The sequence below is a fragment of the Penicillium chrysogenum genome (genome assembly GCF_028827035.1).
Source record: "Penicillium chrysogenum strain IBT 35668 chromosome Unknown utg000004l_segment0_segment0, whole genome shotgun sequence".
Taxonomy (NCBI): Eukaryota; Fungi; Ascomycota; class Eurotiomycetes; order Eurotiales; family Aspergillaceae; genus Penicillium; species Penicillium chrysogenum.
The window spans coordinates 1,682,482-1,710,343 of record NW_026622752.1 but is presented as its reverse complement, the minus strand read 5'-3'; the positions used below and the strand labels follow the sequence as shown (position 1 = coordinate 1,710,343).

Below are 27,862 nucleotides of genomic sequence, written 5' to 3'. Positions count from 1 at the left end.
CGCCACCTCCACAGTGGGTTATTTGCTTTGCCTTGCTTCCTCTTTCATGCACCTAATTCGACCGGCAACTTGCGACCTTACGACATCGGGCCGATATCACATTTGACGACCCAAACCCGCCATGAGCGTCGCGTGCCAATACTAACTATTGCGACCATCAACAATAACCCGTTATCAACATGGCACGCGCTGCAGTAATCCCGGAATACCCTGCAAAACGGGTGGGACGAGCTTCAACAAAGTCGACAGCTGCTGCTGATGCGAAGAAAAAAGCCCCTCGAAGAGCCACACCAGCAGCACGGGCTGCGACCCCGTCCGTCGATGCTGAGTCCGATGATGAGCTGGGATTTATCACAAGCAAACCCGCAAAACCCAGCGCCCGCCCTCCTGGTCGCCCAGCTACTAAGCCAAAAGCAACTTCAACTGCAACTGCAAGAGGAAAGAAGGCTGCGCCGGAGTCTCTCGCCGACAAGCCGAAACCTCGAAATAACGCCAGCGAAGATGAGCTAGAACAACAAACCGAGGTGCCAAAGAAGCGCGTTGGAAGACCGAGGAAGAATCCGTTGCCTGCAGAAGCTCCGGCGACCAAGCCTGAAGCAGCGCCTAAAACTAGGGGACGGCCAAGAGCGGGAACAACAGCGAAGGCCCCCCAGACCCGTGAAACGGCGACCACAGGCAGACGCACACGTGCGGCCGCCGGTACAGCAGATGAGACGAAATCGACCCAAATCAGGATTGCGACCAACTCGACAACAATGCGCTCAAATCTTTTGCGTGGGCCCGCCAAGAAGAAGACTGTGAAATTCCAGGATGTCTCGGATTCCGAAGCTGAGGAAGTTGTGCCCGAGGTTCCCGCTGCCGGCCGCCGACGAGTAGCGACCAAAGGCGCGGGCGCTGGCAAGCCCGGGCTTGGAGCGACCCCAGTTCGCAAGCCTGCGACGACCGGTACTCGCGGAAGGAAGCCAGCTGCAGCGAAGAAAGATGCGAGCCAACCATTGTCTCCCAAGAAGGCCAAGCAGGTGGCCAAGTCTCTATCATCTTACGCAAGCTCCGATGGAGAAGACGATGAATTAAACACAATCAAGGACGATACCAAGGATCCGGTCAGACTCGTTGTTCACTCGCCTGTTAAGCATGGCTCGGAGACCACTGGACTGAGCTCTCCTGTACGGAGGATCAACTTTACCCCCAAGAAGGCGTCCAGCTTCATGGACGAGAATGGCGACCCGAAACTACCATCACCAAAACACGGATCAGACGGAATCGGTCTTAACTCCCCAGTCAGGAAAATCAACTTTACGCCAAACCGCAGCCAGAACGCTGTCGCAGATAATGGTCACCTCGCTCTTCCGCCGGGCAATTCAGTTGTTTTCAGTGACTCTATGATCATGTCTAGCCCTGCGAGACGACCGGCGCCATCATCTCCCTTCCAGTTCTCCATGAGAGAAACCCCGAATCGTGGGGGTCTCTTCCGGGATAGTGTGAATCCGATTTCCGCTCCCGATTTCACACCCGGACGCACTTCTCCGCTGAAGATGTCACCTAAGAAAGGCTTTTTGGGTGCTTCTTTCTTGCAATCGCCATCCAAGGATTCTACATCAGCAGCCCCTGCTCGAACTCCCCTGTTTCAAAGCCCTGCAAAGAGAATAGCCTCTCCATTCAAAAACTCGATATTCTCTGCTCATGCATCTGTGGGCTCCTGCAAAGCCACGGACAATGGTGGAGCCTCATACGAGACGGTTGAACCCACACAACCCGCCACCCCCAAATCCTTGCCACGGGAAAGCCAACCCGACGAAGCAGCCTTTGAAAAGGACACCGAAATGGTCGAGGATGTGGCTAGAGATATCTTTGGCATTGAGCTGTCTTCTGCTAGAAAGGCATCATCGATCTCTCCTATCCAGGAAGATATTGCTGCCTCAGGAGTAGCCCGGGACTCATTCGATGATGGAAACACTGACTCTCTCTCCCCAGAGGTGGAAGCCGAGGGAGAATCAGACATGGAAGAGGATGAAATTGAGTATATTCAAGATGAGACTCAGCCCGAGTACGAAGAGCCTGAAACTATTTGCTTTGACGTCATGGAAGAGGCCAATATGGCAACGGAGGACGACCTCTATGATCAAGAGCCCCAGGAAAACTCAGGCCCCGGGGCTAGCGAACAACTTGAAGACCAAGCTCAATTCGACCGCGAAGAAGACGATACCATTTGCTTTGGTGCCATGGAAGACGCACAATTGGCAGTGCATAATCTCCACGACCAACAAGTCCAGGAAGCCTCAGACCCAGAAGAAGGCGAAGATCGCCAAGACGAGAGCGAGAGCGAATTCGAGTACGAAGAGTTTGAAACAATTTGCTTTGACAAGATGGAAGACGCCGAATTGGCAGCAAATGATCTTCATCGCCAACAAGTCCACGAAGCATCAGACCTAGAAGAGGGTGGGGATTTCCATGACGAGGATGAATTCGAGTACGAGGAACCTGAAACAATTTGCTTCGACGCCATGGAAGATGCACACCTCGCGGAGAATGACCTGCATGATGAAGAAGGTCAGGTGGGAGACTCAGTCATGGAGGACACGAATTATCCTGAAGAAGAGCTGGCGGTACCGGAGCACGAGATCGAGGTGGAAGAACCCCAATATCTTGATACTGGATCACAGTCCGAAGAGTCAACCGCAGATGCCTCACAAACTACGGAGATGCAAGAACTAGACATGGAAGAGCAGCCGAGTGCAGTTGCTTCGCCCTCCACGTTACCATTGCATTTGACCCGTGGCGATGAAGCCCAGCCATCGGCTCCCTTGGATTATTCCTCGGAAAGTGAAAGAGAATGGCAAGAAGAGGCTATTCATCAACCAGAGGAAGTGGAACATGTGCTGAGCGAGGATAATGAAATGGAGGAGACTGAGCCTGAGTTTGCTACAATATCGTCAAAGCCTGCTTCGTCACATGAAAGCGGCCATGTCGAGGATATTGCAACTCCGCCCCAAAGAACGCAAGCGACACCTTCGCCACGACCCAGTTTCACAGGCAGTGAATCCATTCGCTTGGCCTTGAATCGCCCAGACAACTCAGAGAATGATTATGACTCCACTCCAGATGCCAAGAATGCCAGCAACGTCATCGTTGACACGCCCCTGCATGAAGAAAATAGTTGGACGCCAAAAACACAGATTGACAGCCCTGCGTTAATGGCACCCAGCCTCTTCAACACACCAAGTGTTGCTGATCAATCCCAGCCCCCTGCTGAGGCTAGCTTAGGTTTTACGCCATTGGCACAAAGGTTTGACCGTTGGGAACAAAACACCCCTTCCCAAGCTAGATCACTCCGACCGCGTCGTCGGGGAGTTTTCTCGTTAGTAGGCCCCTTGGACCGCACTAACACGGGGCCTCCAACCAATTCTGAAAGTGTGTCGTATCCTGATCTGACAAAGAGCCCTTTGGCACAAAACCCTTCTTTGTTTGCCGAATCGCCACTTCAGCCTCAAAGCAATGATACTTGTATAAGCCCTGAGTATGAACGTACTCCACGGCGATCTTCCATCTATGAAGACCATCAAGTAATTGATTCGCCAAGAACAAGCACTGATATCTTCGAAGATCCTGATTCGGGAGTCATTGAACAGGAGCATACTTCTGCCGCCGAAGTCCCGCAAGATCAGGACCAAGAGTCCCATCTACTCGAGGACAAAGAGAACCTCGGTCCTTCGATTCTCCCGTCTACCCCAATGAAGGCGCAAATTCAACCTGATGAGTTGCGCACTATTCATACAGTGTCCAAAGTACCTTTGAAAGCCGAAGGCGACGTATCGCCTCTCAAGCTGTCCCGCAAGAGAGGTCTGTCCCTATCGAGCACATCCCCCACTCGATCTTCCCCACGTGTTCGCAAGCCAACCTTGATGGCACTGAATGATACTGTCCCGATTCTGTCTCCCTCCAGGAAATCTCCACGGGTGAGCAGAAGTCCTACACCAAAACGCCGTTCTATCACTAGCAGACGCATCAGTGTGAAAGCACCTGTGATGGCTGCGTCCAATACTCCCGTTGCAACCGGCAGCCCTGCCAAGAAGCAGCGCCGCAGCATCAGCACTGAACAGAAGGCTTTGCATGGAGCAGTCGTGCATGTGGATGTTCATACCACCGAGGGTGAGGATGCCTCTGGTATCTTTGTAGAACTTTTGCAGCAAATGGGTGCTCGATGTGTGAAGTCCTGGTCCTGGAACCCTCGCTCCAGTCTCTCACCGGCTGATGATGTAGAGCCCAAGGACTTGAGAGTTGGCATCACCCATGTTGTGTACAAGGATGGTGGCCTGCGGACTTTGGAGAAAGTCAAGAAGGCAGCGGGTCTTGTCAAGTGTGTGGGAGTCGGTTGGGTCCTCGAGTAAGTTTATGTTGTACACCTACCTTTACACAGCCTTTCTGACAGTTATCTATAGTTGTGAACGGGAAAACCAATGGCTTGACGAAACCCCGTACGCGGTTGACAGCTCTATCATCCCGCGCGGAGGCGCCAAGCGCCGGAAGAGTATGGAGCCTCGTGCGCTCAGCAATGTGAACGGAACACTCGTGCGCATTTCCGAATCTCCCGCACCATCTGCTGGTGGACGTCGCAGTGGTGTCAACCCGGGTGCCGTCGAGGGCTTCCGCAAGATCACACCTCCGACCCACCAGCGGGAGATGCCGTCCACACCCCCGCAACAATCTTTTGCTGATAGTTACCAATTCCCTGCTACTCCTGGATACAATTTTGCCAACCTTGATGCCATTGGCATGTCGCCCGCTACACCAGGGTTCCTTGGAAATCGCTCCAAGCTTGTCCAGCAGTCTTGCCCGCCAAAGCAGAGCAACCGAGGTCTCTTCCCAAGTGCTAAGCCTGCGAGTATCATGCTGGATGATGGGCAAGATGAAGAATCCAGGAGACAGCGTCGCTTCCGTATGGAGGCTGCTAGGCGCAAGAGTCTTGTTTACAAGCCTGCTGTCGGTAGTCCTCTTGCTCCTTGATTTTATTCATTGCATTGTTCGATTTTTGTACATTCATACCCGGTCACTGTAAATATGGGGACTCTTTGGGCGTTTCTTGAATTTTGCACCGTGATAGCGAGCTGGATGGGTTGGACTGTTTGGAAAGTCAATCGTCATTACTTCTTTTTGAATCTCAGTTCAACCAATTGAATCCTAGATGATTTAAATCTATACTCATGTCCGCGGTGAAGCCGCCAAATATTACTTTGCATTCAGAGACTCGAAAATACCCGAAATCTTTCTCGCTGTCCGCCTTCAACATTCATATATCTCGTGTTCAGTTTACCAAAACGATGATATCACTCCTGCGACTCGTCACGATAGAATCCAGCAACCAAGAAAGTCAGCTCCAAAGCCTGCTTCTCGTTCAAGCGCGGATCACAGAATGTCGTGTATCGCTCCCCAAGCCCATCCTCCGTCAGCCCAGCAGCACCACCCACACACTCAGTGACAGCCTCGCCAGTAAGTTCAAGATGCATGCCACCAAGGAATGATCCCGCAGCGCGATGAATTTCCAACGCCTGCTTCAACTCAGACAAAATATCCGTGAAGTGACGGGTCTTCACACCAGACGGTGTGCTCTGGGTATTGCCATGCATAGGGTCACACTGCCAGACGGGGATATGACCAGACGCCTGCACAGCGGCGATATGGCCAGGAAGGAAATTTGCGATCTTAGAAGCGCCGTATCGGGAAATCAGAGTAACTTTCCCGATCTCACGATCCGGATTGACAACGTCCAGCAGCTGCACCAGCTCGTCCGGCGCCATGCTAGGCCCGATCTTGATTCCGACGGGGTTAGCAATGCCGCGGAAGAACTCGACATGCGCACCGCCGAGTTGGCGTGTCCGGTCGCCGATCCAGATGAAGTGGCCAGATGTTGCGTAGTAGCCTGTTTCGGGAGTTGTGGTGCTTGTTCCTTGCTGCACTGGGTGGCGAAGGAGTCGGGTTAGGCTCTGCTCGTATTCCAGGGAGAGGCCTTCGTGGCTGGTGAAGATGTCGGCTGTCTCGAAGCCGCGATCTTTATCGATTCCTACTGTGTGCATGAAGCGCAGGGCATCCTTTACGGCGCCTACGGTCTTGGCGTATTGCTCTTTGATGGAGGGCGTGATTACATGGCCCAGGCCCCAGTCTAGTGGGGAGTGCAGGTCTGCCAGGCCTGAGGAGAGGGAGGCACGGAGATAATTCTGAGTTGCCGCGGAGTGGAAGTAGGCCGAGACTAGACGTGATGGGTCTGGCTGGCGGGATACAGGGTCTGCTGCGAAGCCGTTGATGTTGTCACCGCGGAAAGAGGGCATTTCCACTCCATTGACGACCTCTGTTGGACTTGAGCGTGGCCTAGGTTTGTTGTTAGTTTTCTGGGTTTGAATTAATGAATGAGGAACTTACTTTGCGAACTGCCCTGCAATCCGAGCAATACGGATGACGGGCTTATTGGCACCTATTGGTGGATTAGCGGTCATCTTTCTTTGCTTTTTGTGGGGGGTCTGACATACCCCAGATGAGAACCAAACTCATTTGCAACAAAAGCTTGACCTTGGCTTCAATCATTTCCTGGGTGCAGTAGTCGAAAAGCTCCGCACAGTCACCTAGACAAAATGATTAGTCCCGATGTTTCGGAGATATTGTTCTGTGCAACATACCACCCTGTAGAACGAATGCTTTGCCCAAAGCGACATTCCGGAGGTTCTTCTTGAGATTGACGATCTGTAGACCAGGTCAATATGAGTTAAAGTCGATTCTAGAGAAAAGACACACTTCTCGTGTGGTCACAAGCGGAGGAAGCTTCTGCAGTTTTTGCAGTGATTCTTTCAACCCTTCAAGATCCTCATAGATGACATCTTGCTTGATGGGTTTTTGTGTCCAGGCTAGATATAGTTAGCCATACTGGATCGAACTCGAAAGAAAATTTAGATTTCTGCTCTTACAACTAGGGCTCCATTCAGCCATGGTCAGGGCAGTTAATCCCGAATAGTGGGGGGATTATATGAGTTAAATCTCTTTCGCTTGACCAGCAGTAACACGAAAATGCAATGAGAAATTGGTCAGTGTAGGCAATGGAATAGTGGGATTCTAAGAAGTGAGAACAAAGGACTGATGAGCGAAAATATATTAAGGACATGTAACAAAAGAAAGCTGACAATCCAGTGCGTGTACGTGATACGCTTATTCCCGGGGCTCCGATGACTCACTTTGATGCCTGATTCCCCAGGCACCATATGTAGGTCAGGATGTGACTGGTAGTTCGTTCAATGCAGCCAGTTTCAAAATCGACAGCTTATTTGACTGGAAATAAATGGAATCCCATTGAGCACAGACACAGACCATAGGGTTTCATTGAAATCTCACGGTATAGCAACCTCCTGACCTGTGACCTCTACTATTTACGCCATCAATTAATTAGTACCCCTAGCATGTATGATATAGTCATGGACGTGGAAGGTGATGGCCTATGTCATGGGTACTGTTCTTCATTTGAAATATGAATTGTTTTGAAAGGCCGTGAATTCGGGAAAGTCTCTTTGATGATGTGGATGAATGGCTGGCTGTTCTCAAACTTGGCCTGTATGATGCATCGAGTAATGAAGTTCGTCGCTTTGTAAAGACCAGCCAAGCTTCCGAGGTCTCAGAGCTGACGCAGTAATTATACTGCCCAGGTGAGTAGGGCTGGCAAAGATAAACAGAGCCTCATAGGTAACCGACAGATAGTTGGCTATCTAACCCTACCTAACCACCACTACCCGTGGAGAGAGAACCCGTGTGAAAATATAAAAGCACCCTACGGTAAACTGTTCGCTATAACATGGGCAGGCGTCCTCCGTAGGGCCTCAGGTATTGATAAATATAATACCAAGGCCTTCATATGGAGTATCTACTAGATCGATAAAGCTGAGAGGCAACAAACCATTTTATATCTGTTTCCCCGCTGTATAGAGATGCAGATTTGAACGTAGATTTCTCACTACCTAGGTAACTACCCCAGACTTGGCATGGAAAGCCGACCCTTGAGTGTCTATATTTTGGAAGGTAAAAAAGGACGGACCACGGAGACAATATAAAGGGGCAAGATAGATCGCAATCTGCTCCATACAGAGGAAATGCTTATGGGCATGAGAAAAATTAATCCAAGCCATTGCGTAATAATGGGGAGCAGCGCAGGCAACGTTCGTATCAAGAACGGCTAGCGTCGAGGAAATTAGGCCTAATCAGGCTGGTTAATCGGGACCTGTCGACTGCGATTGGTCATGTCTCGGAACTTACCGAAGCGCGGCCATTTTTAGTTAGCGTAATCTGCTTGAAGTCTCCAGAGCTTCCTATTTAGTACTAACGTGGACCTAAATGGACCTAACGGGGGTAAAAACGTGGGTCGAGACCCTTCCAAGGTTCAAGGCAGAGAGCCCCATGAGCGGATGCCCTGCCAAGGTTGTTTCTTCAGCTGGGTATTTAAGCTCGCTGTCGGCCTTGTTTTTCTCTCTTCTATTCAATCCATATCCTCCCTACACTACATTATTTTCGCCATGCAGTACAAGGCCCTCGCCACTCTTTTCTTCGCCGCCACGGCTCTGGCCGCCCCTGCGGATTCTACTTCCACATCCTCAAGCCCTGAGTTTGTCGATAGCAATGACCTTTACGATGACTATCTCGAGGATATTTATGACGACATTTACGAGGCTGTGCCTAGCTCTATCTTGACTGTTCTGGCAACAGCCATCCCGGCCACATGGTACAATGACCTTTTCGACTCGGCCTCTCGCGATTCGATCGTCAGCGAAGCTATGGCTGGCACCTACCCAGCTTGGTACAACTCGTTGCCTAGCAGTGTCAAGGCCTGGGCTACCAACGAGGCGTTCATTGGCATCTCGGCAACCGCTACTCAGACCGAGACTGCTGATGGCAGCACCTTCAAGACCGGCTCCACCGCTGCTGCCAGCCAGACCTCCTTTGCCAGCGAGACCTCCGTTGCTAGCCAGACCCCTGCCAAGACCACTTCGGCTTCCACTACCCCTTCGAGCTCCAGCTCTCAGTCTACCTCTGAGTCCAGTTCTGAGTCCAGCTCTGACTCGAGCTCTAGCTCTGCATCATCTTCTCCCTCTCCTTCGCAGTCTACTGGTGGCGCCCCTGCTCCTACTGGGGGCATTACCATGGGTGTTGCCGGTGCTGCTGGTGTTTTGGCTCTGGCTCTAGCCCTGTAGAGCATTGCCGAACGATATGTTTATCTGGAAAGTTTATATATGAAACATTAAATTTACGTGCATTAGATAGATCTGTGTGCATAATATCCATTTTCATCATGTACCTACATACGAAAAATTTAATTACATCTACAATTGGGATAAATCATAGCCTAAATACTCTCTAAGTGTTGAATGGGCTAGGCTGATTGTATTTCTTTTTGATCCACTCTGTGTAAACAAGGAAATTGGCCGGTGGCTTCATATTTCACACTGAGCCTTATGGCACCTCCACCAGCCTCTTGCTGTCTTCATCCAGCTCCGATTTCCGATGGGCCTCTGAAAAGATACGAAACGCATGCTAAATCGGTCTTCAGACCCTGTATAAACTCAAATATTAGCATGGTCAAAGTCAGTACAGGAGTGATGCAGTCCAAGGGTAGAAAGAACCGGGTAAATAATCAGCCCGTCCAAATCGATATTGTTCGTTAACATCCGAAACCCGTAAAGGGGGTTGGAGTCTGTCTCTCCTTGCGGGGGACTGTTCTTAAGCCCCCAGGTTAGCAGACTCAAAATCAATACCAATAGATAGTAACGGAACCCAACGAACCCAAGTATCAAACCGATTCTTCAGGAATTTGGTCACGAAGAGACTCTAGAAGCTTGGAAAGTCGATTGTGTACTGCCCTCTCAGAGTTCGTGCGGTTCATCAGCCGCCAAGACATCATGTTAAGCTTGTAGTTGATATAGTTGCACTTGTGGACGAACTCGTCGACAAAGTAGGTGACAGGCCGCTGGCGTACAGTGGAGCAACCGGGGACATGTTCAAACATGTCCTGTGCGGCGCTTCTGATATTGTCTAACTCCACTGTGAGACGGCTCATTTTTTCAATTGTCACTTGGAGATCCTCGGGGGATCGGTTTTCCAGGGTTAGTCTATTGAGGATCTCCTCAATGGAAGCATGGAAGTGTCGCCATGCGTCGTGGTACACCTGTTCCCAGGTCGATACGGCGTCCGAAGACGTGGCTTCGGTGGTGGACATTTTCAAGGGCAGTGCTTTGGGAGAATTGTAGATAGTAGTGGTCCTGGAAGAAGTGTAGATGGGAGTGGTTATTGTAGAGCTGTTGGGTGGTGTAGTTGTGAGTGGACCAATGATCTAAAAGTGAGAGAGATGGAAAGAGAAAGCAAGAGGCTGACCATCAATCGAGGATATGGATAGGGTAAGATAGGATAAGATAACTCGACGCGGTGCTGGTTAGCAAACATTGTCATTTAAGTGTTTGCAATCGAACCCGACTTGGTCGAGTATGGCTAGACTTGATAATGGAAGTCATGAATGCGTTTGTGTGTATGATTGTCTGACCCGGGCTCCAGGCAAACATCGAGAACACAAAGACTTGATCATCCTAATAAGATCTGAAGTCAAAGCGATCAACATCTGAAGTCAGAGCAATCGATATCTAACGTGGAAGTGAACAAAGAGCACGAAGGCCATTGTTCAATTCATTCGTCCCTTTATCTATTCACGCGAATTAGTAAGAGCTTGATATATGCCAAAGGAAAATGTGTACGCAACACAGGTCAAGTGAGTATATGAATATGTGGCGTTCTATCAGCTAAAATCCATGCATACAAGCTTGCTTGGTTCGTAGGATGATGGAGGTCCGTTATTCGTTATGCCACGCACTTACCCATGTTGACTGGCAATCAGAGATGGTTATGTATGCTTACTGCAAGGTCACTTGCCCTCTATATCTGGACTAGATATCCTTCCAGGCTATTGTGATCATTCCTGACAAAATAGGCGGCCGTCTATGCGGCCTTCTCAAGTGCTTCAGTAGATTTTGTAGATATCTTCCCCCGCTCTTAGTTTTATAGCTAGACGGTGGAAAGGTGCCGGAAGGGTGCGAACCACACAAGAGGACCAACCAGGGATACCTAGATGAAATAGATACATTTTTATGAAGGGTCAGATGTAATAAATATTAAGAAGGTTGATATGACTCTTTGGGGTGAGACTTCGGATACCTTAGCACTGGGAGCTAAATCAGCGTCATCGTCATCTAGGCATCCTGGTCGAAGTATAGTTTCCAACGACTGGAGCCATACTCGGCCTGAACCTTCCATTAGTTGAGACGTGGGGCTTAGAAGTGGAGATACAAGTTGTGGAGTCAATTCGAAAAGGGTCGTAGCCGTGAATAAGTTCCAGACCACCTAGCAACAAGAAACCAAGTCAAACATGAAGATCGAAACTTTGAAAAAGAAGAAGTTGGAATAATCGTGAGACCTGAGGTCGGGATACCTACCGAACTACCTAGGTACCTAGGTAGCCTTCGTTGCCCACTTCGGCACCTGCGAAACAAACAATTATGTCAGCACTTATCTGAACCCGGGGCTTATCAGTGACGTCGTCCACCCGGGTTGTTGCCAAAACACAGCTCAAGTTAAGATTAGATCCAACTCCCAGGGCCTCTTTCACAAAGAAACCATGTCTGATACAATTCCCTCTGCAAGTGCTGGCCAAGACACTGTCGAGAATGCCATTCCTTCCAACGCCGAAGACCGAAAGGCCGCCGCCGCTCTCTCCTCCCTCAACACAAATGAAATCGCAACAGAGGGTGCCTCCGCCGGAGCACCGCTTACTGTAAACCAAGAGGCTTTGGGACGGGCTATGAGTCGACTTGAGATAGCTGCTGGACAAGATTCGGGCAACAAAAAGACGGCTGAGGGCCCCAAGACTGATGAGGTGCTGAAAAAGAAAACAGTTAAGGTCGCTCCAGCTGATGTTACACTGCTGGTATGTTTGCCATGTCTATGGCTTCGATACTTGTCTGTGTGCAGACTTGCTAATATGGATCTAGGTTGATCACCTTGATTTAAGTAAGACCAAGGCCACAGACTTGCTCAAGGCTCATGATGGAGATGTCACTCAGGCAATGAAGGCATTCATTGCACCATCTATGCGAGTATGATGGCTCAAATTATTTACTGAGAGTTGTCCATAATTTATGGGTCGGAACCAAGCTGATATAAAGGAAATCTCGTTTCTAACATTAAAACTCGCTTTATGCTGAGGGTCTGGTTGTCATGCTTGTTATGTTCAAAGAGTGCAGACAATGGTTATTATAAACAGGGCAAAGAACATCACTCCTCATCCTCCTCCACCTCGTCTTTCTTGCGTTCGATCCCCTTGCCCTCGTAAATACTCCACAGCATAGCCCAACCAAGCAAAGCCTCAACAGCCAGCGCCCACCACACAGCACCAATCATGTTATTTTCGAGCCCTAGTCCCAACCCCCCAGCCACCCAGAAATGGACCCAGAGTCCGAGCTCCACTGGAGATACTCTGCGCCACGCCATGAACTGTGCCTAGAATAGATGGATCCGTGACACAGTTGTTCACCAAGATAATTGCAGCGGGCAGAATGAATGTCCGTGAGATGACCTGTAAGCTAACGACGAACGTGAAAGAAGGCCAAACAATCCATGGTACGCGCGGAAGAATCACCAAAAAGGGCATCAGCATGTATGCAATGGGCGAAAAAGGAAGGAACGTTCGGAATGACGTGAGTGTGCCGAGCTTTGTCTGTATCAGCGGGTAGAGGAAGATCTGGAGTGGCAGGCCGATGAAACCGATAATCGCAGTAGCAAGCCCAACTCGTGACGATGGAAGACCTAGTCCGCCGCCGAAATGGAAAAGACCCTGCCGGGAGTTCTCTGGTGCACGGGGTGCGGGCAAAAATACGAATGTCATAGAGTTAAAGGCGCTTGTGTGGAAGGCAAGTAGGAAGTGAGCCACCAAAGTCAGGATGATGTTGCGTGTCCAGATCTGGCGGAACCCGATCTTCTTACGTGGCCGTGGATGCACACGAGAGCGGGCTGGACTCGACGGCGTAGACCAAGTACCAACACTGCCATCCGTGTAGATGGAGCCATCGTCTCTGGAGCGCGTCAGCGGACGATAGTGCCGAGGTCGTCGTGTCCAAGCTCTTGTGATCCGTTTGCCCAGTTTACGACCCCAGTCGCTTCTATAACGTGCAATTTCATGAGTCTAAAAGCCTTGTTGTTAGTGACGGTATGAAATTGGACAGCGATGATCTCACCTCATCGAGCCCAAGAAATACTGCGAGAAATGATGCAAATATGAAGATTGCGCTCAAAAGATTCGGCAATGCATACGGCCAACGCTGCATCCACCACACACCTTCTTTACCTCCAAGGAGAGATCCCGGGCCGAAAAGTTGCGGGAAACTGTTGACAGGATCGGCCAATGAGCCTCCCAAGATTGGACCTATGATTACACCGATATTGAAGCACATGGGGAGGAGCAAAAACGCGCGGGATTGATATCTAAGTAGTCAGCCTAAGGCAAGGTGGCGCATTGTGCGAACATAACAACTTACTTCTTCTCTGCAATGATCTCTGCAATCAGCGTCCGCATTACTCCCACATTGCTATTCAATATCCCGCCCAGTGTCCGAAAGACCATGGCCGTCGCAAAAGATCGAGAGAAGCCAAAGCCGATACAGGACAGACAAGTACCCATCAATCCAATCAACAGCACTCTTTTCCTCCCCATCCATTCAGCATCACCAAGACGGCCCCACCAGACAGCGGTGATGAATTGTGCAGCTGTAAAGCTACCCTGGAGGATACCCGCCTGCGCGGAGATCTTCGAATCTGGCAAGGATGGATCGAATGATTTGAGCTGATAGAACATGTACGCCTGTAGAGAGGTCTGCGTCAACGGCTCTGACAGTCGCGCCAAAGTCAAGATTGCCAACTGGCCCTTCTTCGGTAACGAGCTCCAAGTTACCGGTTTCTCCTCATCCCCATCGGCCGGACCCAGCACACCGTCATGATCATGATCGCGATCATCTTCATCGATTGAGGGAAATCGTCGGTGATTGGTCATCAGCGGTGCGAACTCCAATCTCCTTGACCTGGAGTCGCTTTGGGGGATTACAGTGTCGTCGCTCTCGAGATCGGTGTCGCTTTCTGTACTTGACAAGTCTGCATGGTGACCGATCAAGTTTGAAGCGTCCTGAGAGGCAAGATGAACATTTTCCCGGTCCTCTTGGAGGTCTTGGCCATGGTTCGGAGTTTGCGGAGAAGCCCCCATCAACGAAGATCCCGGCTCGGACTTCTCACGCGAGCACGTGGGGTATATACCGGGGTGTATGATACTGACGTTGTGCGTGAACCTACCTTGGCACTTTATATCACTTGAGATCCGTACTTGGGCAGTCTGTGACTCTTGTACCTTGGGAGAGGAGAGTCGGGGTGGAAATGAGCTATGACACCTTTTCACCCACATTTGCGTGGGGTCGATGGAGACGTTGCCGAGTTAACCGCGAGGTCAAAATATCCAGGTACTACATAGTACGTCTAGTGCGTCAGTTCAGATTCAGTGGCATAATTTGGAACATGGGTATTTTATTCATGGATCATTCTCACTTGAATTCTATTACAACTATAATACATATAGGGACCTGTGAAATCGACGCCGAAAATAACAGCCTCTCCAGAAACGGCCGCTTTCCACCCGTAGCTTTGGACGGCGAGCTGTATTGTACAGCCGCCTATTCTGCTGAGGACACAATTCTAGCACGGTGAAAAAATCGAGTTCGTGGTGTAAAAACGAAGGGAAAGGCCAAAACTTACTGAGGCGCCAACAGGGGACGCTGAGTAAGCTGGAAACAGCCCTGGAGGAGAGGTGCCCAGGTGGTCCACATGAGAGTGGGTCATGGTGACACACTAACCCATTTCCGCCTAGAGGCATTATACCTAGGTACCTAGGTAGTTCCCAGACTTGTTCCAGCTCCCCAGCTTTCCAGCTTTCCACCTCTCTATCTCCACATCTCCACGTCTCTTCGTCTCTTCATCATTTTCATCACCCTCTCAACCAATCTCGTCGCGTTTCCACGCCGTCTATCATGTCTTCTCAACCTGTCAATCCGCCTGTGCTGCAGGACCATGATGCCCTGAGAAAAATGTTCGAAGAAAAGGCCGACTCCATCTTGGAATGGCTAGAATCGAAAAGCCAGGTCTCTTATGACTGTGATACTCTCCGTGAAATCGGCGTTCTTCTCCACCATATGGATGTCACAGATGATCAAGAGTCCCTCGACTTCAAGCTTTTATCCGAGAAAGAATACAGCACATACAAAATCGACAGCGCTAGGATGCCTAACCATGTGCGCCATCACTATGACGGTTTCGACGAGGCCTTTCATTCGTCTTTTTCATACCCACTATCAGACCCACTACCAGCCACCGAACTTGTGTATCAGAAGGCCTTTCAAATCGCCAGATATATCCACATCCTTCAAGACTACTCTAAGAAAGATGATCCCGATAATTCCTATTCGATAGAGAAAAACTCGAACTGGTATGAGATCTTGTGAGTTCGATCTTCCTCTATTCTCCCCTGTTACTTATAACTACCAAGAAATTGACTAACTAATGAGGTTTATTTATCTAGGGCCGAGGATTCCTTTGAGGATGGGCCACAAGGAATGTTATATGGTTTACATATTGGGCATTCGAAACCTCTCGATCTTTCAAGATGGAGAGCCCTAAGTTGCCGACAATGGCAAGAGGACCCTGAGGACCCAGACACAATCCGCCCGCATGTTATGCTTATGATATGCACCGGCGCAGTAGCAAAGTCTAATAACCTTCTCCATGGCGAGATTGGGCCGATTGTTAATACAATCCAGTGCCGTCTCCTCCAGGAGGAGTTTAAGCAGACTTCGAGTTTTCCGGTATAGACCTAGTAATCACTATTATAAGTTAGCGCTAACCTTTTCCCACTATTAGGTTCTCGTTATCTCGTTGTTTGGCCCAAGACAGGGGCGTATCCTCTATGCCCGATTCAATATTGACGGTACTTTGATTGTGCGAGCGTCAGATATCTTCGATTTCGAGAAGAAGAACCAAGAGGGATTTGACCTCTTCATGCGCTACTACAACTGCGAACCCGAAGATATACCGTATAGTCTACCGCTTAACCGGCCGTAGTTATCTTAATGGTTTCTTAGGTAGTCTTCTCTCGTAGTCTTCCTAAATATCTTTTTAGTGGTCTTTTTAGTGGCTTTTTTAGGTATATACCTTTAACGTATAACCGTTAGTGCTATACGCTAACTATATTATGACTTCTACACTAATAGAACCGGTAGAATTTGGAGGTATATCTCCAGCCTAATATTTCGGAGATGGCTCTAGGGTAGTATACTACCTTTATAAGCATTTCCTAAGCATAAGAATGTCAATCGCTAAACGCTAAAACCCATATTCGATCCGGTCTCATAAATCGTCACCCCGGTTAAGACCACAAGCACCAGGCTTATAACTCTACCTTTCAAGTTCCACAAAACAACTGGAGTCCCACAGAGAATCGTTAGCTGACCAGAGAACAGGGGGTATCTACCTGACTGTCTTGTTCTCCAACAGCTTCATGTGTTCCTTTGCATCAGACATCACCGAGGGCAATGGCAGCATGGCAGACCAGGATAAAATGTGGAGTGGAAGCGAAGGCAAAGAAAAAAAAGACGAACATAACAACTCTCCTCACGCCTCCCACTCTCTCATAAAAATTTAGTCCATATTGAATCCAGTTGAGGAAGGACATGCAATACTTCGCGAAGCTGGTCCTGGCCGTTGCCCTCCGAGCGAGCCAGGAGGAAACCACTTCTGTTAGCGCGCACCGCCTCCGCCCGTGTGATGCCTGAACAGCTCCTGGATGAGGTCGCGAAGAGATTCCTGTTTGTATTCCTGATCGGAGCAAGTCGTAATGGTGGCACCGAAGAAACCCTTGTCCCTTTGGTAGTCCCGGACTGGTGCCCCGTCAAAACAAAACAGGCGGGGCCGATAAGATCCCCTTCCCCCCGCGCTTCAACTTGAAACATCATCTCTCTTCTCTAATCTCTCTTCTCTCTTCAACACACCAATTTATTTTTTAAAATGGACCGATCAAACAAGCCCTCCGCAATTGGTGTGGGAGCTTCCCTTCCCCAGCCCACCCTCTCTATCAAGGACAACGTCGTCGAAGCTTCGTTGCCCACCGGCCAGTCAGTGGCCGTGCACCTGTACGGCGCTACTGTGACCTCGTGGAAGACCGGCGGCCAGGAGCAGCTGTTTGTCAGTGAGACGGCTCATCTGGATGGCTCCAAGCCTATCCGGGGTGGCATTCCGGTGGTGTTTCCAGTATGTGAACTCTACGATCTCTCTGCTTGAGCTACAGCTAACCGCCCTGCTTATTCTCCAGGTCTTCGGTCCCCCGCCCCAGAACCACGCTACCTCATCCCTACCGCAACATGGCTTCGCTCGCAACTCCAACTGGGAGTTCTTGGGCAAGTCCTCTTCGGAAGCGCCCGGAAGGGATAGCGACCAAACCGATCTTACCGTGAAGTTGGATTTCGGGCTGTCGCACTCTATGCTGGCCGATGAGTTCCGCGCCGCTTGGCCATATGAGTTCGGTCTGGTATACAGTGTTGCGCTCACCACGAACTCGCTGGAGACGGCACTGCAGGTTCGCAATGAGGGTCAGCAGAACTTTGAGTTCAAGGTGCTTATGCACACATATCTGAGCATTGCGGTATGATAACGCACTCCGGTGTTATTTTCCCCGATTCCCAGCTAATTGGAATATGTCAAATAGGATATCTCCGACATCCGTGTTAAAGGTCTCGAATCCAAGACATACGTCGATAAGACCCTCCAAGGAACTTCTCACACCGAATCGAGCCCCGCATTGGCCATCACCCAAGAAACCGATCGCGTCTACCAACAACTTGACCCTGCCGTTCCCATCGTCGTTGCCTCTGCGAAGGATGACCAACCTTTGTTCTCGATCACTCGGGAAGCTCTGACTGATGTTGTGGTCTGGAACCCTTGGATCGAGAAGGCCAAGGGCATGGCCGATTTCGGCCCAGACGAAGCTTACAAGAACATGATCTGTGTGGAGGCTGGCTCAGTGTCTGCTTGGCAAACGCTTGAAGCTGGAGAGGCCTGGGAAGGTGGACAGAGCATCAAGTCGCGACTATGAAGATGGGAGGATATCTTGTCTCCTAGTGATCTCCATACATGATAGTTATGACCTAAAGACACCTATTCTCGATTCCAACTTGTAGCTCTACTAATCGTACGTCCGTGCTCGATCCCTAGCCTAGCCTTGCTTGACCACAGCACTTTGATACACAAATCGTTGTTATATTCATCAAAAGATATAGATATACATGCTTTAACAAGGTTACCTGTCATCAACAAGCAACAATAGTCACACATTCGCGCCCGTCTTCATAATTTCGAGTTCCAGTTGTCGTTCATCATGAATCATTCCCATCCTCAATACCATCAGGCGAAACACCCACGGCGTCGATAAAAGATCGACGACCCTCCTTGCCTTCTTGGCAAGCAGCCAACTGCTCAGCAGCCTCAAAGCTATACTGCGGGCCATGGTATTGACGTTTGGCACGGAACACCCACCAAAAGGCAGTGAGGACCATCAAGCCGACAACGATAACACTGGTATAGTTCATATTCTGAACCGTGGCCGGCAGCACAAGGGGGAAACAGAAGAAAATAACAGTAACCAAAATATACACCAAAGAAACAATATTAACCGCCATCCCAAGTTTCTGTCCCATATAGAACGGCCCGGGGACCATGTTCCCACGACCAGACAAAACATGCGGAAAAATGGCCCCGAAGTAGGACAGCGAACTCAGTACAATAAATGACGAGATCAGGGCTTGGAATGCCGTCGTGCTGCCGATATATATACACCCCAGACAAGTGACGAGCGCGCTCATGCCAACTGTGGCACGCACGGGGGAGTGCAGTGTCGGATGGACCTGGGCGAAATAGTTCGCAAAGGGAGTTGCGTTGTCGCGTGCTAAGCTCCACCACATTCGACCGCCTGTTGTGAATGTCCCGATTAGAGTTGGGAAGGTTGCAAGAAAGAGTACTGCAATTAGACCAATAGCGCCTGCGTTAGACCCTGTCGCTTGTCGGTAGATCTCGGCGGTTGGGAAAAAGCCGATGTTATTTGCAAAGACGGCGTCTAGATCCTGGATGGAGTAGAAGAGGGCGATCAGATACACAAAGGATGTGACGAAGGCTGTGAGCATCTGCAACATTATGCCTTGCGGGACCTTGATCTCGGGTTTGGGGACTGAAACATGTGTTAGTTGGTGGTTTTTCTTTTCTTTTCCTTTTCTCCTGTTTCCGACATACCCTCTTCCGATAAATGGCTAATACAGTCCGGGACTCCAACTGCAAATGCGGCATTCAACAGACCAGTCATGAAACAAACTCCGTCTGACCAACCACCCGTGTTGTTGTGGTACTCAGTCCACACCTGGGCGTTGCTGGCATGCTTTTTTGGCATCACTGTGAGAACAACCACAGTTGTAACGAGACCGCACATCGACAGAGTAAGAGCAACACGGTTGATGAGGGGAATAAATCGATTTCCCAAACATACAATCGCACAACACGTCCAATTGACAATCTGGAACACAATGAATACTTGCCAGGAATGCCACTTGACAGTAGGATAATTGAGCAGATACATGGCCACGGCCTCATTTCCCAACATGGAGCTCATTGACGACGCCGACAACAGCCACGCGCAAGCATTCAGATACCCGGTAAAGAACCCCACTGTACGGCCTCGATTCCGGCTTAAGACTGAGGACCAGTAGTACACTCCGCCAGCAGAAGGCATAGAAGAGGCGAGTTCGGCCAGCGAAGCTGAGATGGCCGTGTAAAAGACGCTGACTAGAATGAGTCCGTACAGAACAGCCATGGGACCGCCATTCTGCAGCGCAGCGACAATCGTACCTCCTGTTGAAGCCCAAGAACTTGGTCCCGTTAGTCCATCGATATTTCGTCGGTGCAATTTCCGATTTACAAGGGCCTTACTTTGCAATGACAATCCCCAAGCTGGTCAAACTCCACACTCCAAAGTTCCGCGACAGCTCTTGTTTGTGCCCAAGTGCAGATTCTAGCCGTACTTCGTCCATTGCGGCATCATGTTTCGCGGGCTTTTCAGTGTCCGCAGAGGGTTGCTTTGAGAACACCATTTTGCCGTGCGTCATGCAGTGTTAGAGCGAATACCCAACAAGGGCATCGAGACATGGCAACGACAGGATAAGGAAAGAGAAAGGGAGGTACATCCCCACTAGGTTTGGTAGAGCGTATAGGGCGCACAGGAAAGATCGGGCGTGTCGCAACAGGAATGTAAGATGTGAGGGCCAATGCCCTCATGGCTGCCACATGTCTTGCACAAGGTCCGAGCATTCATGCGAGGATGATCGGTCTACCATTTTCTCCGAAGGGATGCACATCTTTTCTTCGTTACATGGATGAAATATGGGGCTAGGGGTGTTATTGGCGCAATCACATCACTATTTCTGCCGGGAAATGGGCTAATTCTGTGCGCATCTACGGGGTACACTATCTAGATTTAATTCAGTCTTGCTTTTAATTGGGCCGGTGAAAATTGCTTCTCTTGTGACCTTCCTGAATCGGAACCGAGTTGATACATCGCAGGCTAAGTAAGGGGTTCACGCGAATGCGGCATCTAGGGCGTCGATCCGATGCGGCTTAGCCACGTACATCGTAGCTCGGGGCAAATTTCAATCAAGGGCTAGGGTAACCCTTGCAATATTGTGGCGAGGTCGTGGTTTTGAGATTCCGCAGATTTCGGTTGTTGGTCTGTTGAATATATTCAACATTCCACCGTTGTCTGCGCAACCTTTAATTGGCCTGCCCCACGCGTACAATCGCGATCCCCCTTGATGAACCACATGGCCTCGGGTGATCGATCATTTGCAACATAAATATATCTACGAATACGGAGTAGGTTCGTCGTACAGGCCACTCCGTAGTGTGTTGCATGCTTGACCACAATCCCTCGTTTCTTTTCTCGGCGAATAAATTTTCGACTGGTGTGAGAAGTTAGCCTCAAAATTCTCAAGAACACCTCATGCAAGTATCAATTTTTATTGGAGAGCCAACTAGCAGGAAATAACATTGGATATGATCCAACGCTATCGAGACATAGCAATGTAACAACAGCACGGTGAGGTAGCATGCGAACCACCATCTGAGTTCACTCGAGCCTCCAATTTATGGGGCTTGTCTAATTTGAGCGTTACCCGTCCTAGCAAGTATGACGACAGAATCAGTGCCACCTCTAGAGGCAGATCCTCGACTCAGTGTTCCATCAACCACAGCCATTTCCGAACACAACCAGATTCAACTTCGTCAGCAACATGGAAACTGCGGTTTTGCAGATCATTCCTCACTGCTAGTGAGCTGGTTGAATTGCCGCAAGCTGTCATATGTTCTTAGAGATTGCTACTCAATGGATGGTCTTAATGAAGAAGGAATGCATGTGCATTCACCACCGGTGAAAGGGGATGGAGAGAGGGAGAAAGAGGGAGGAAAAGAGAAAGAGAAAGAGAAAGGAGGAGGGAACTACCTGGCTATGCAAGTCACACCATGGGAGACCTAAGGCCAAAACAAGGTTCCACCAGGCGCGCTGAAAGTCTCTAAGAGAATATCCGTGACATTCGAGGATCCCTCACGCAGTGGCGTAGCTCCCAATCGTCGTCCATGCGGCAATGGTCATTGCTTAGCGAGAGCTGGACTTATGCTTGCATGTTGTGAATCTGGTGTATGACGGGGTACATACGCATAATGTGTTGCTCGAATGGCTTCGTACCTTCAAACCAACGATCGTCACACCGATTACATTGACCACATTATCCTCCGTATACCTTTGCACTATGAAACCATGAAACTACGCACCTTCAGATAGGACGGGGAAAAGGCCGCTATACGTATTCCACCACTTCCTGCTCCTGAGAATTTTGGCCTTTGCAGCTTTACACGTGGCTAGTTCCAACCGGCCAGATATTGCATTAACGTGTGGAGTATATGAGCAATGCCATCCTAGCATTCTTCCTCGGTAGTACACTAATGTCTCTACTTTGTATGCGCAGCCATCAGTCCTTCTGCCGCATTCATAGAATATGACCTCTCGATACGTTTGTACTGAACTCTGGCTTTGGGAGATCGGACATCTACAAATGCATTGAATTAACCTCTTCGCTGGAATGACACTTTGGACTTCCAGCCGCCGTTCAAACCTCGACCACACAATCCGCCCAAAGGCTGCTCTAGTTTGAGAGTCTACGGCATGCAGATGTTTCGTCTTCAAGATTGAACACAGCCTGACAAGCGTTAGAATATGTAAATCACGAGTTTGATTCGCAGGCGGTCATCTAGCGTTGTTCCTGTGGATTCGCTGGTTATCAGGTATGGCTGAGTCGCTATCAAGGAGCTTCCTGGCCCGTCAAACAGACGACCCATCTTCATAGTGCGTATGGAAGCTCGCGTCATATAAGTGTTTGCTCACATGGCCATTCGAGATTCCAAAATCAGAAATCAGCAAAGTAGAGCTGAGGAGCAAGCTTCCACATCTTTGTAATTAGCGGCGCTTCGGCTTCCGAAATACCTTGATATTGCAGGAACTATTCAGGGATAAGGTTCTCTAGGGATGAAACGCACAAAGTTGAACATACATATTAGGCATGATCTCCGGTCCACCATTGGCCTACCATATCAATTATTATTAACCCTTTCTTTAGCTCGCATATCGCGCAAGTCTATTCTTATGGAGGATCACTGTGTTTGGATCGCCATGCAGATCAACGTTCCGAACTCCCCAATAATATCGTCCGCACGTCTACAATGTCTCCACTATAGAATATGACCTGTCAATGAGTTTGTTCGTGCTCGAGGCATGGAGGTCCCAAAGCTATCGGCAACGTGCATAGGGGGAACTCTATAGCCCAAAATAAGAATACCAATTAAGTGACGATCAAGGACAAGGATGCGATTAATATTGGGTCACACAAATTTCGCTTAATGCATACTGTTGGAGATATCTCGCACAGCTGCGCCGCTTTGCACAACATTGAGCATTTATTGGAAAATTAGGGTCACAAGCTGATTTTATAGGCCTCTTGGCCCGATTAGCGGAAGGTACAATATAGGACCCCAAGACACGAAGGAGGAATGTGAAGCGTAAGGCTTCTCATATGTTGGTTCCTGCTCCGTGCGTACTTTGTACATTCCAAACCCGACTGTCACCGACCGGATTGGCGCTTCGAGGGAAACAATCCCTTGCGTCTGCGCCCCATTCTTCCTTGCTTGTCAGCCTGTACTGACATCTCACGGGCCAGCACCCATGACGCTACAGCCCTGTCTCGGTTGGCATCTTTAAATCCATCCCCGGGACCTTGCTCCGTAGTTTAAACACTTTCACTGACGGGATGAAATGATCGCTTTCTTTGGCGTAGTGTCCTGTTCTCAATACATCATTTATAGATTTACCCACTGTCGGTAAACAAGCCATGATAACAATTCACACTTGCCACTGATGCTCCTCGTCAGAACCATTCGATAATTCGGTGTTTCTCACACATGGAAGACTTGTTTCTATAGCTCCCTCGCAGCTTGCATAGCTGAGGTTGCTTTGTCTTCCAAGATGGGGGATGTGTCACCCACTCCAAACCAGCTCTTCTCAGAAGCCATAGTCTTCTGGTCTATAGGGCTTATTATTTATGTCGGGAGAATGTAGGTTTGAAATGGAAGCCCGAAATTAGACCAGACTTCTAACTGAAGCAAAGTGTGGCTCGTATAATTGCCAATGGATCATACAAACGGTTGTTTGGTACGACTTCCAGGCTCTACTCTTTCTGGATTCTGCTAACGAGTAACTCTCTAGTGGACGACTATGTGATGACAGCCACATTTGTAAGTGTTATCATCGGGAAATCACGATGCTCGCTTCTTTCGACTAACCCGACGGTTCCTCAAAAGGCAATATATACCACAATGCTGGTACTCATTCAAATATCGGCCCGCTACGCGACGAACCTCATGGATCCCAGGGACTACGATGAAGTATTAGCAGACCCAAAGCAAGTCCGCGACCGGATCTATGGAAGCAAAATTGTCATTGGACTGGAGCAATGCATGTTGATTTCAACCTGGGGCGTCAAGACATGCATGTTGATGCTCTATTGGCGAATCACGCAGAATCTGAAATCCAACTTTTATATCAAAATCCTTTCCATTTACGTTGCCATCGGATTTGTCGTCATAATGGTCACCTATTACGCTGTCTACTGCCGTCCATTCTCACAATACTGGGCCATGCCGGTGGAAAACATGCAGTGTGCGACATACCAACACTACTCGATAACCCAAGCCGTCTTCAACATTTCCTCCGATGCTGTCATGTTCGCCATCCCGATTCCACTCCTTATCAAAGCTCAACTCAAACGACGCAGAAAGGTCGTCCTCATCGGCGTCATGAGTCTGGGCTTGTTCACCATTATTGCCGCTATCCTAAACAAATACTTCAACTTTGCCTCCCCACTCACAACAACCTACCAGATCTGGTACATCCGTGAAGCCAGCACGGCAATCTATGTTGCCAACCTCATGTGTTGGTGGCCACTACTCCGCAAGCTGTTTGGCGTCAAGGCATTCCAGTACAACAGCAACCGAGCCCAGCAACCTGGGAACCCCGACAACCAGAACAACGATAGTAACGGCTCCTACTCCAACAACTCACAACCTCGTCCTTCGTTCGCATTCCCTCGCTCATGGAAGACACCTTTTCTTCTAGGAAATAAAAGCACAACGCCTGGCAAGTACATCGGCGATAAGCGCTCGAGTACTGAGCCCATCAATAGGTACAATGACGAGTTCGGCAACGATACGCATCGTGTCGACGCTGTTCCCCTCGAGAACTGGACCGCAAAGGGCCATCTTCGAACAGGAACTTCGACGACCAAGGGCTCACTCAACTCAATTGAGAAACAATGTGATGTTTAATTGTACCAAAAACAGCATGCACGATCGCCTCATTGATGTCGTGGGTCAGGCGGAAGTTGTTTTTGTATACTTAAAGACACAACGCTTTGGTGATTGATATCAATCAAACTTTTTTTTTCTGGTCATAATGTACAAGCTATGCTGCGCCAGCTCCATGCTGCTTGCGCCACAATGGTTCACTTCAGCTCAGGATACATCAGATTGTGGTAGCCCTATAGAGACAGTGTAATGCGCTTCCCGACTTGGCAGCTGGGATACCGACAGTACAGCTCCCCCGTGAGTCAAAAGGGGAGCTCGAGTCCAGACGAGGTAGTAAAGGAGAATCTCTTCCATCAACTATAGGTAACTCTTTAGGCTGTTGACAGACCTATCAGGCTGGGCTTCAATAGAATTTGGATTCGGCTTTGTCCCTCTGTACACGTTCTTCTTACACTCCCTCCGCTCAGCCTGCGGGTGCTCCTTACAGGTCTGTTTATGTCTTGTGAGGCTGTTGAAATGCGTGAATGTCCCGTCACCTTAGGGACACCTGATGTCGGGCTTGAGCGTGTGAAGATATAGTGGGTCCACGCCTTCTCGGGGAAACTGGAACTGCTTTGGGCAACGGCCATCCGCAATGAAATGGGGTAAACACCACCATCTATCTGGCACAGTGGAAAACGCTGGTCTAACATAATTAGAGGTCCCTTTTGGCATTCAACCTGCTGCCTATACTACTCCAATGTTGTTGTTGATATGTACAGTCATGTTCCATAAATGCTTTCAGTGGTGTGTGATCTCCGCTGTTGGGTGCGGTGGAAAGACAGCTGCGCAAATCGTTAAGGATTTGGGCTGCCAGTTGGATATAGCTCGTTGCCAGGCGAGCCTGATAGCGGCGCAAATGATGCCAGATCAGCCGCAATACAGTCTGGGCAGTACTAATACCCGAGACGTTGACTGCTAGGGGACATAATTGACATACGGACCACTCGGCCAGTGCCGCCCTTTCCACCAGCAGTGATGGGCGATTGGATCCGGGTACATAGGTGTTCAACGTGGCTATCGAGTCTGGGAGGAGGATAGGGAGCGATACCTGATCATAGATCCCATCCGTGGTGCTCTGCAACAAAAGGGTTTTGGAGATGAGGACGAAGAAAGGTAGATATGAATACCTCTTGGAAGACACCACCACTCATTCTGAAATAGGAAGGAAGGGACTGCCGCAAGGTAAGAGCGTCCCTGGAGTTCTGTATGAGGAAGGAACGATAAGGAAAGTGAGCATAAAGGGAACTTTAAGTCCAGGCATAGCAACCCCCAACCCCCATAGCTCAGATGGGAAGTGCCCCGGGCAGGGTAATGTTAGGTTGCGCGTTCGAATCACAGCTAGGTCGGGTTGAAGAACTGTGAGTCACGGGCTGACGACAGGGAGTACACCAACCCCACCTTGAAAAGGGGGCTCTCTGATGCCTCAACGTCCTGAGCGAGGCGCGTCCTAGCCGATGAGGAAACTGTCCCTAGCCTAGCTGTTGTGAAGATCCTTGGGGCCATTTTTTTTTCTACTTCGGGATCCTTTGAAGCTATTCACACTTTCGACCCACTACCCCACCCCCACACCCACAACTTAACTTCTTTTAAGCTTTGCATTTTCTTTTTAATATTCCTACAAATATAGTCTGGTTCTTTTTTTTTTTTTTTGGCGGATTGAGAACCAGATGTCTATTAGCCGCATCATCCAACTAGAGTTAATCGGGGTCAATGGGCTGTCGACGGGGACTCCCAGATCAAAATCAAATATGGCTTGCGTGGTATCCTGCGTAAGACACGTCGCGAAGAACCTTCAGCTCTTGTTTCGTGCAGTTCGATTGAGTCATAGTCCCCACAAGTACCTAGGTACCTAGGTAGAAATAAACAGTTTACCCTTTACCCCGGATTTGCAGCTCAACCATGGTTTATGCTGACCCTCTATACCAGAATGGGACAGATTGGAGTTGGTGAAAATGGATTTTCAGTCCTTACTTTACAAATAAAGCGCCGATAGTCTAGAGGTAGGACACTGCTTTCCCAAGCCGGTGTCAAGCAGGAGCCCGGGTTCGAACCCCGGTCGGCGCATTATTTTTGGTACCCTTTTTTTTTTTCTGGTACACTGACAGAAACATTCTGAAAAACTATATCAAATATAACTACCAAGCCTTCGATTGCATATACTTGAACTAGATGACAACCGACTTGTGATAGATTAAATGGTTAAAGTCACTTCACAACCAAGTCGTCTTCAGGTATGTACACTCAACAGCTTCGCACTTGTTTCACCATGCCTTTGTTTTAACCATATGCTGCCTAATGTTTACTTCATTCAATTATCATCACATTGCATGTTCAAATTTGTCTACAAAGCTGTGCCTAGTCTATCCCTGGATCCTCGTTCGTTTCTGATAGAGGAACGAATGAAACAAGCACGGGAACAGCAAACGGATGATCGGGGAGAACCGTGTGAGAACCAAGTGAACGATCTCCTTCTCTCATCCATTACAACGGCTCCTCATCCGGAGACAGCTCATCTTTATTTCAGTCTCTCGTCAGATCCCCTCTTCTCTCTTAGTCAAGGCGGTGTTCCGAAATGGAAGGTTGCTATTACCCAGTTGAGCCACCTTCTGAGCACTGGGAGGGACGGGACACAGTCGACCAGCCTGTGTTGTACCCTGCAATCTTGACGAGACATCCAGATAATACCCCACCGCGCCATGCGATGTCTGGAAAGGGTCAG

The 27,862-nt window shown here is 49.3% G+C and overlaps 12 protein-coding genes across 12 annotated transcripts; 7 read left to right on the top strand and 5 right to left on the bottom strand.

Moving 5' to 3' along the window:
- Positions 1-179: 179 nt before the first annotated feature.
- Positions 180-5,004, top strand: N7489_006575 (uncharacterized protein; the record flags this gene model as incomplete). Its single annotated transcript, XM_056712325.1, has 2 exons — positions 180-4,384; positions 4,440-5,004. 2 exons carry the CDS (start codon positions 180-182, stop codon positions 5,002-5,004), a joined length of 4,770 nt encoding a protein of 1,589 aa, XP_056566040.1.
- A 320-nt stretch (positions 5,005-5,324) lies between these two features.
- N7489_006574 (3-deoxy-7-phosphoheptulonate synthase class II) lies at positions 5,325-6,975 on the bottom strand (the record flags this gene model as incomplete). The annotated part of the gene is made up of 6 exons (XM_056712324.1): positions 5,325-6,363; positions 6,415-6,466; positions 6,522-6,614; positions 6,669-6,732; positions 6,784-6,893; positions 6,954-6,975. The coding sequence occupies 6 exons, from the start codon at positions 6,973-6,975 to the stop codon at positions 5,325-5,327; spliced, it is 1,380 nt and encodes a 459-aa protein (XP_056566039.1).
- A 1,568-nt stretch (positions 6,976-8,543) lies between these two features.
- N7489_006573 (uncharacterized protein) lies at positions 8,544-9,218 on the top strand (the record flags this gene model as incomplete). Its single annotated transcript, XM_056712323.1, has 2 exons — positions 8,544-9,049; positions 9,098-9,218. The coding sequence occupies 2 exons, from the start codon at positions 8,544-8,546 to the stop codon at positions 9,216-9,218; spliced, it is 627 nt and encodes a 208-aa protein (XP_056566038.1).
- Positions 9,219-9,814: 596 nt separating this feature from the next.
- On the bottom strand, positions 9,815-10,240 carry N7489_006572 (uncharacterized protein; the record flags this gene model as incomplete). The annotated part of the gene is made up of 1 exon (XM_056712322.1): positions 9,815-10,240. The coding sequence occupies one exon, from the start codon at positions 10,238-10,240 to the stop codon at positions 9,815-9,817; it is 426 nt and encodes a 141-aa protein (XP_056566037.1).
- Positions 10,241-11,686: 1,446 nt separating this feature from the next.
- On the top strand, positions 11,687-12,170 carry N7489_006571 (huntingtin-interacting protein K; the record flags this gene model as incomplete). Its single annotated transcript, XM_056712321.1, has 2 exons — positions 11,687-11,995; positions 12,060-12,170. The coding sequence occupies 2 exons, from the start codon at positions 11,687-11,689 to the stop codon at positions 12,168-12,170; spliced, it is 420 nt and encodes a 139-aa protein (XP_056566036.1).
- Positions 12,171-12,342: 172 nt separating this feature from the next.
- N7489_006570 (putative MFS multidrug transporter) lies at positions 12,343-14,320 on the bottom strand (the record flags this gene model as incomplete). Its single annotated transcript, XM_056712320.1, has 4 exons — positions 12,343-12,482; positions 12,544-13,249; positions 13,302-13,548; positions 13,602-14,320. The coding sequence occupies 4 exons, from the start codon at positions 14,318-14,320 to the stop codon at positions 12,343-12,345; spliced, it is 1,812 nt and encodes a 603-aa protein (XP_056566035.1).
- Positions 14,321-15,134: 814 nt separating this feature from the next.
- Positions 15,135-16,104, top strand: N7489_006569 (uncharacterized protein; the record flags this gene model as incomplete). Its single annotated transcript, XM_056712319.1, has 3 exons — positions 15,135-15,601; positions 15,683-15,965; positions 16,021-16,104. Coding segments are annotated over 3 exons (834 nt in total), but the record flags the coding sequence as incomplete, so codon positions are not given.
- A 1,059-nt stretch (positions 16,105-17,163) lies between these two features.
- Positions 17,164-18,247, top strand: N7489_006568 (D-hexose-6-phosphate mutarotase; the record flags this gene model as incomplete). Its single annotated transcript, XM_056712318.1, has 3 exons — positions 17,164-17,406; positions 17,468-17,797; positions 17,861-18,247. 3 exons carry the CDS (start codon positions 17,164-17,166, stop codon positions 18,245-18,247), a joined length of 960 nt encoding a protein of 319 aa, XP_056566033.1.
- A 280-nt stretch (positions 18,248-18,527) lies between these two features.
- N7489_006567 (putative choline transport protein) lies at positions 18,528-20,303 on the bottom strand (the record flags this gene model as incomplete). Its single annotated transcript, XM_056712317.1, has 3 exons — positions 18,528-19,375; positions 19,438-20,066; positions 20,128-20,303. The coding sequence occupies 3 exons, from the start codon at positions 20,301-20,303 to the stop codon at positions 18,528-18,530; spliced, it is 1,653 nt and encodes a 550-aa protein (XP_056566032.1).
- A 1,076-nt stretch (positions 20,304-21,379) lies between these two features.
- On the top strand, positions 21,380-21,724 carry N7489_006566 (uncharacterized protein; the record flags this gene model as incomplete). The annotated part of the gene is made up of 1 exon (XM_056712316.1): positions 21,380-21,724. One exon carries the CDS (start codon positions 21,380-21,382, stop codon positions 21,722-21,724), a length of 345 nt encoding a protein of 114 aa, XP_056566031.1.
- Positions 21,725-23,764: 2,040 nt separating this feature from the next.
- On the top strand, positions 23,765-25,122 carry N7489_006565 (uncharacterized protein; the record flags this gene model as incomplete). The annotated part of the gene is made up of 4 exons (XM_056712315.1): positions 23,765-23,853; positions 23,907-23,950; positions 24,005-24,033; positions 24,100-25,122. 4 exons carry the CDS (start codon positions 23,765-23,767, stop codon positions 25,120-25,122), a joined length of 1,185 nt encoding a protein of 394 aa, XP_056566030.1.
- Positions 25,123-25,795: 673 nt separating this feature from the next.
- N7489_006564 (uncharacterized protein) lies at positions 25,796-27,044 on the bottom strand (the record flags this gene model as incomplete). The annotated part of the gene is made up of 3 exons (XM_056712314.1): positions 25,796-26,270; positions 26,808-26,933; positions 27,016-27,044. The coding sequence occupies 3 exons, from the start codon at positions 27,042-27,044 to the stop codon at positions 25,796-25,798; spliced, it is 630 nt and encodes a 209-aa protein (XP_056566029.1).
- Positions 27,045-27,862: the final 818 nt, after the last annotated feature.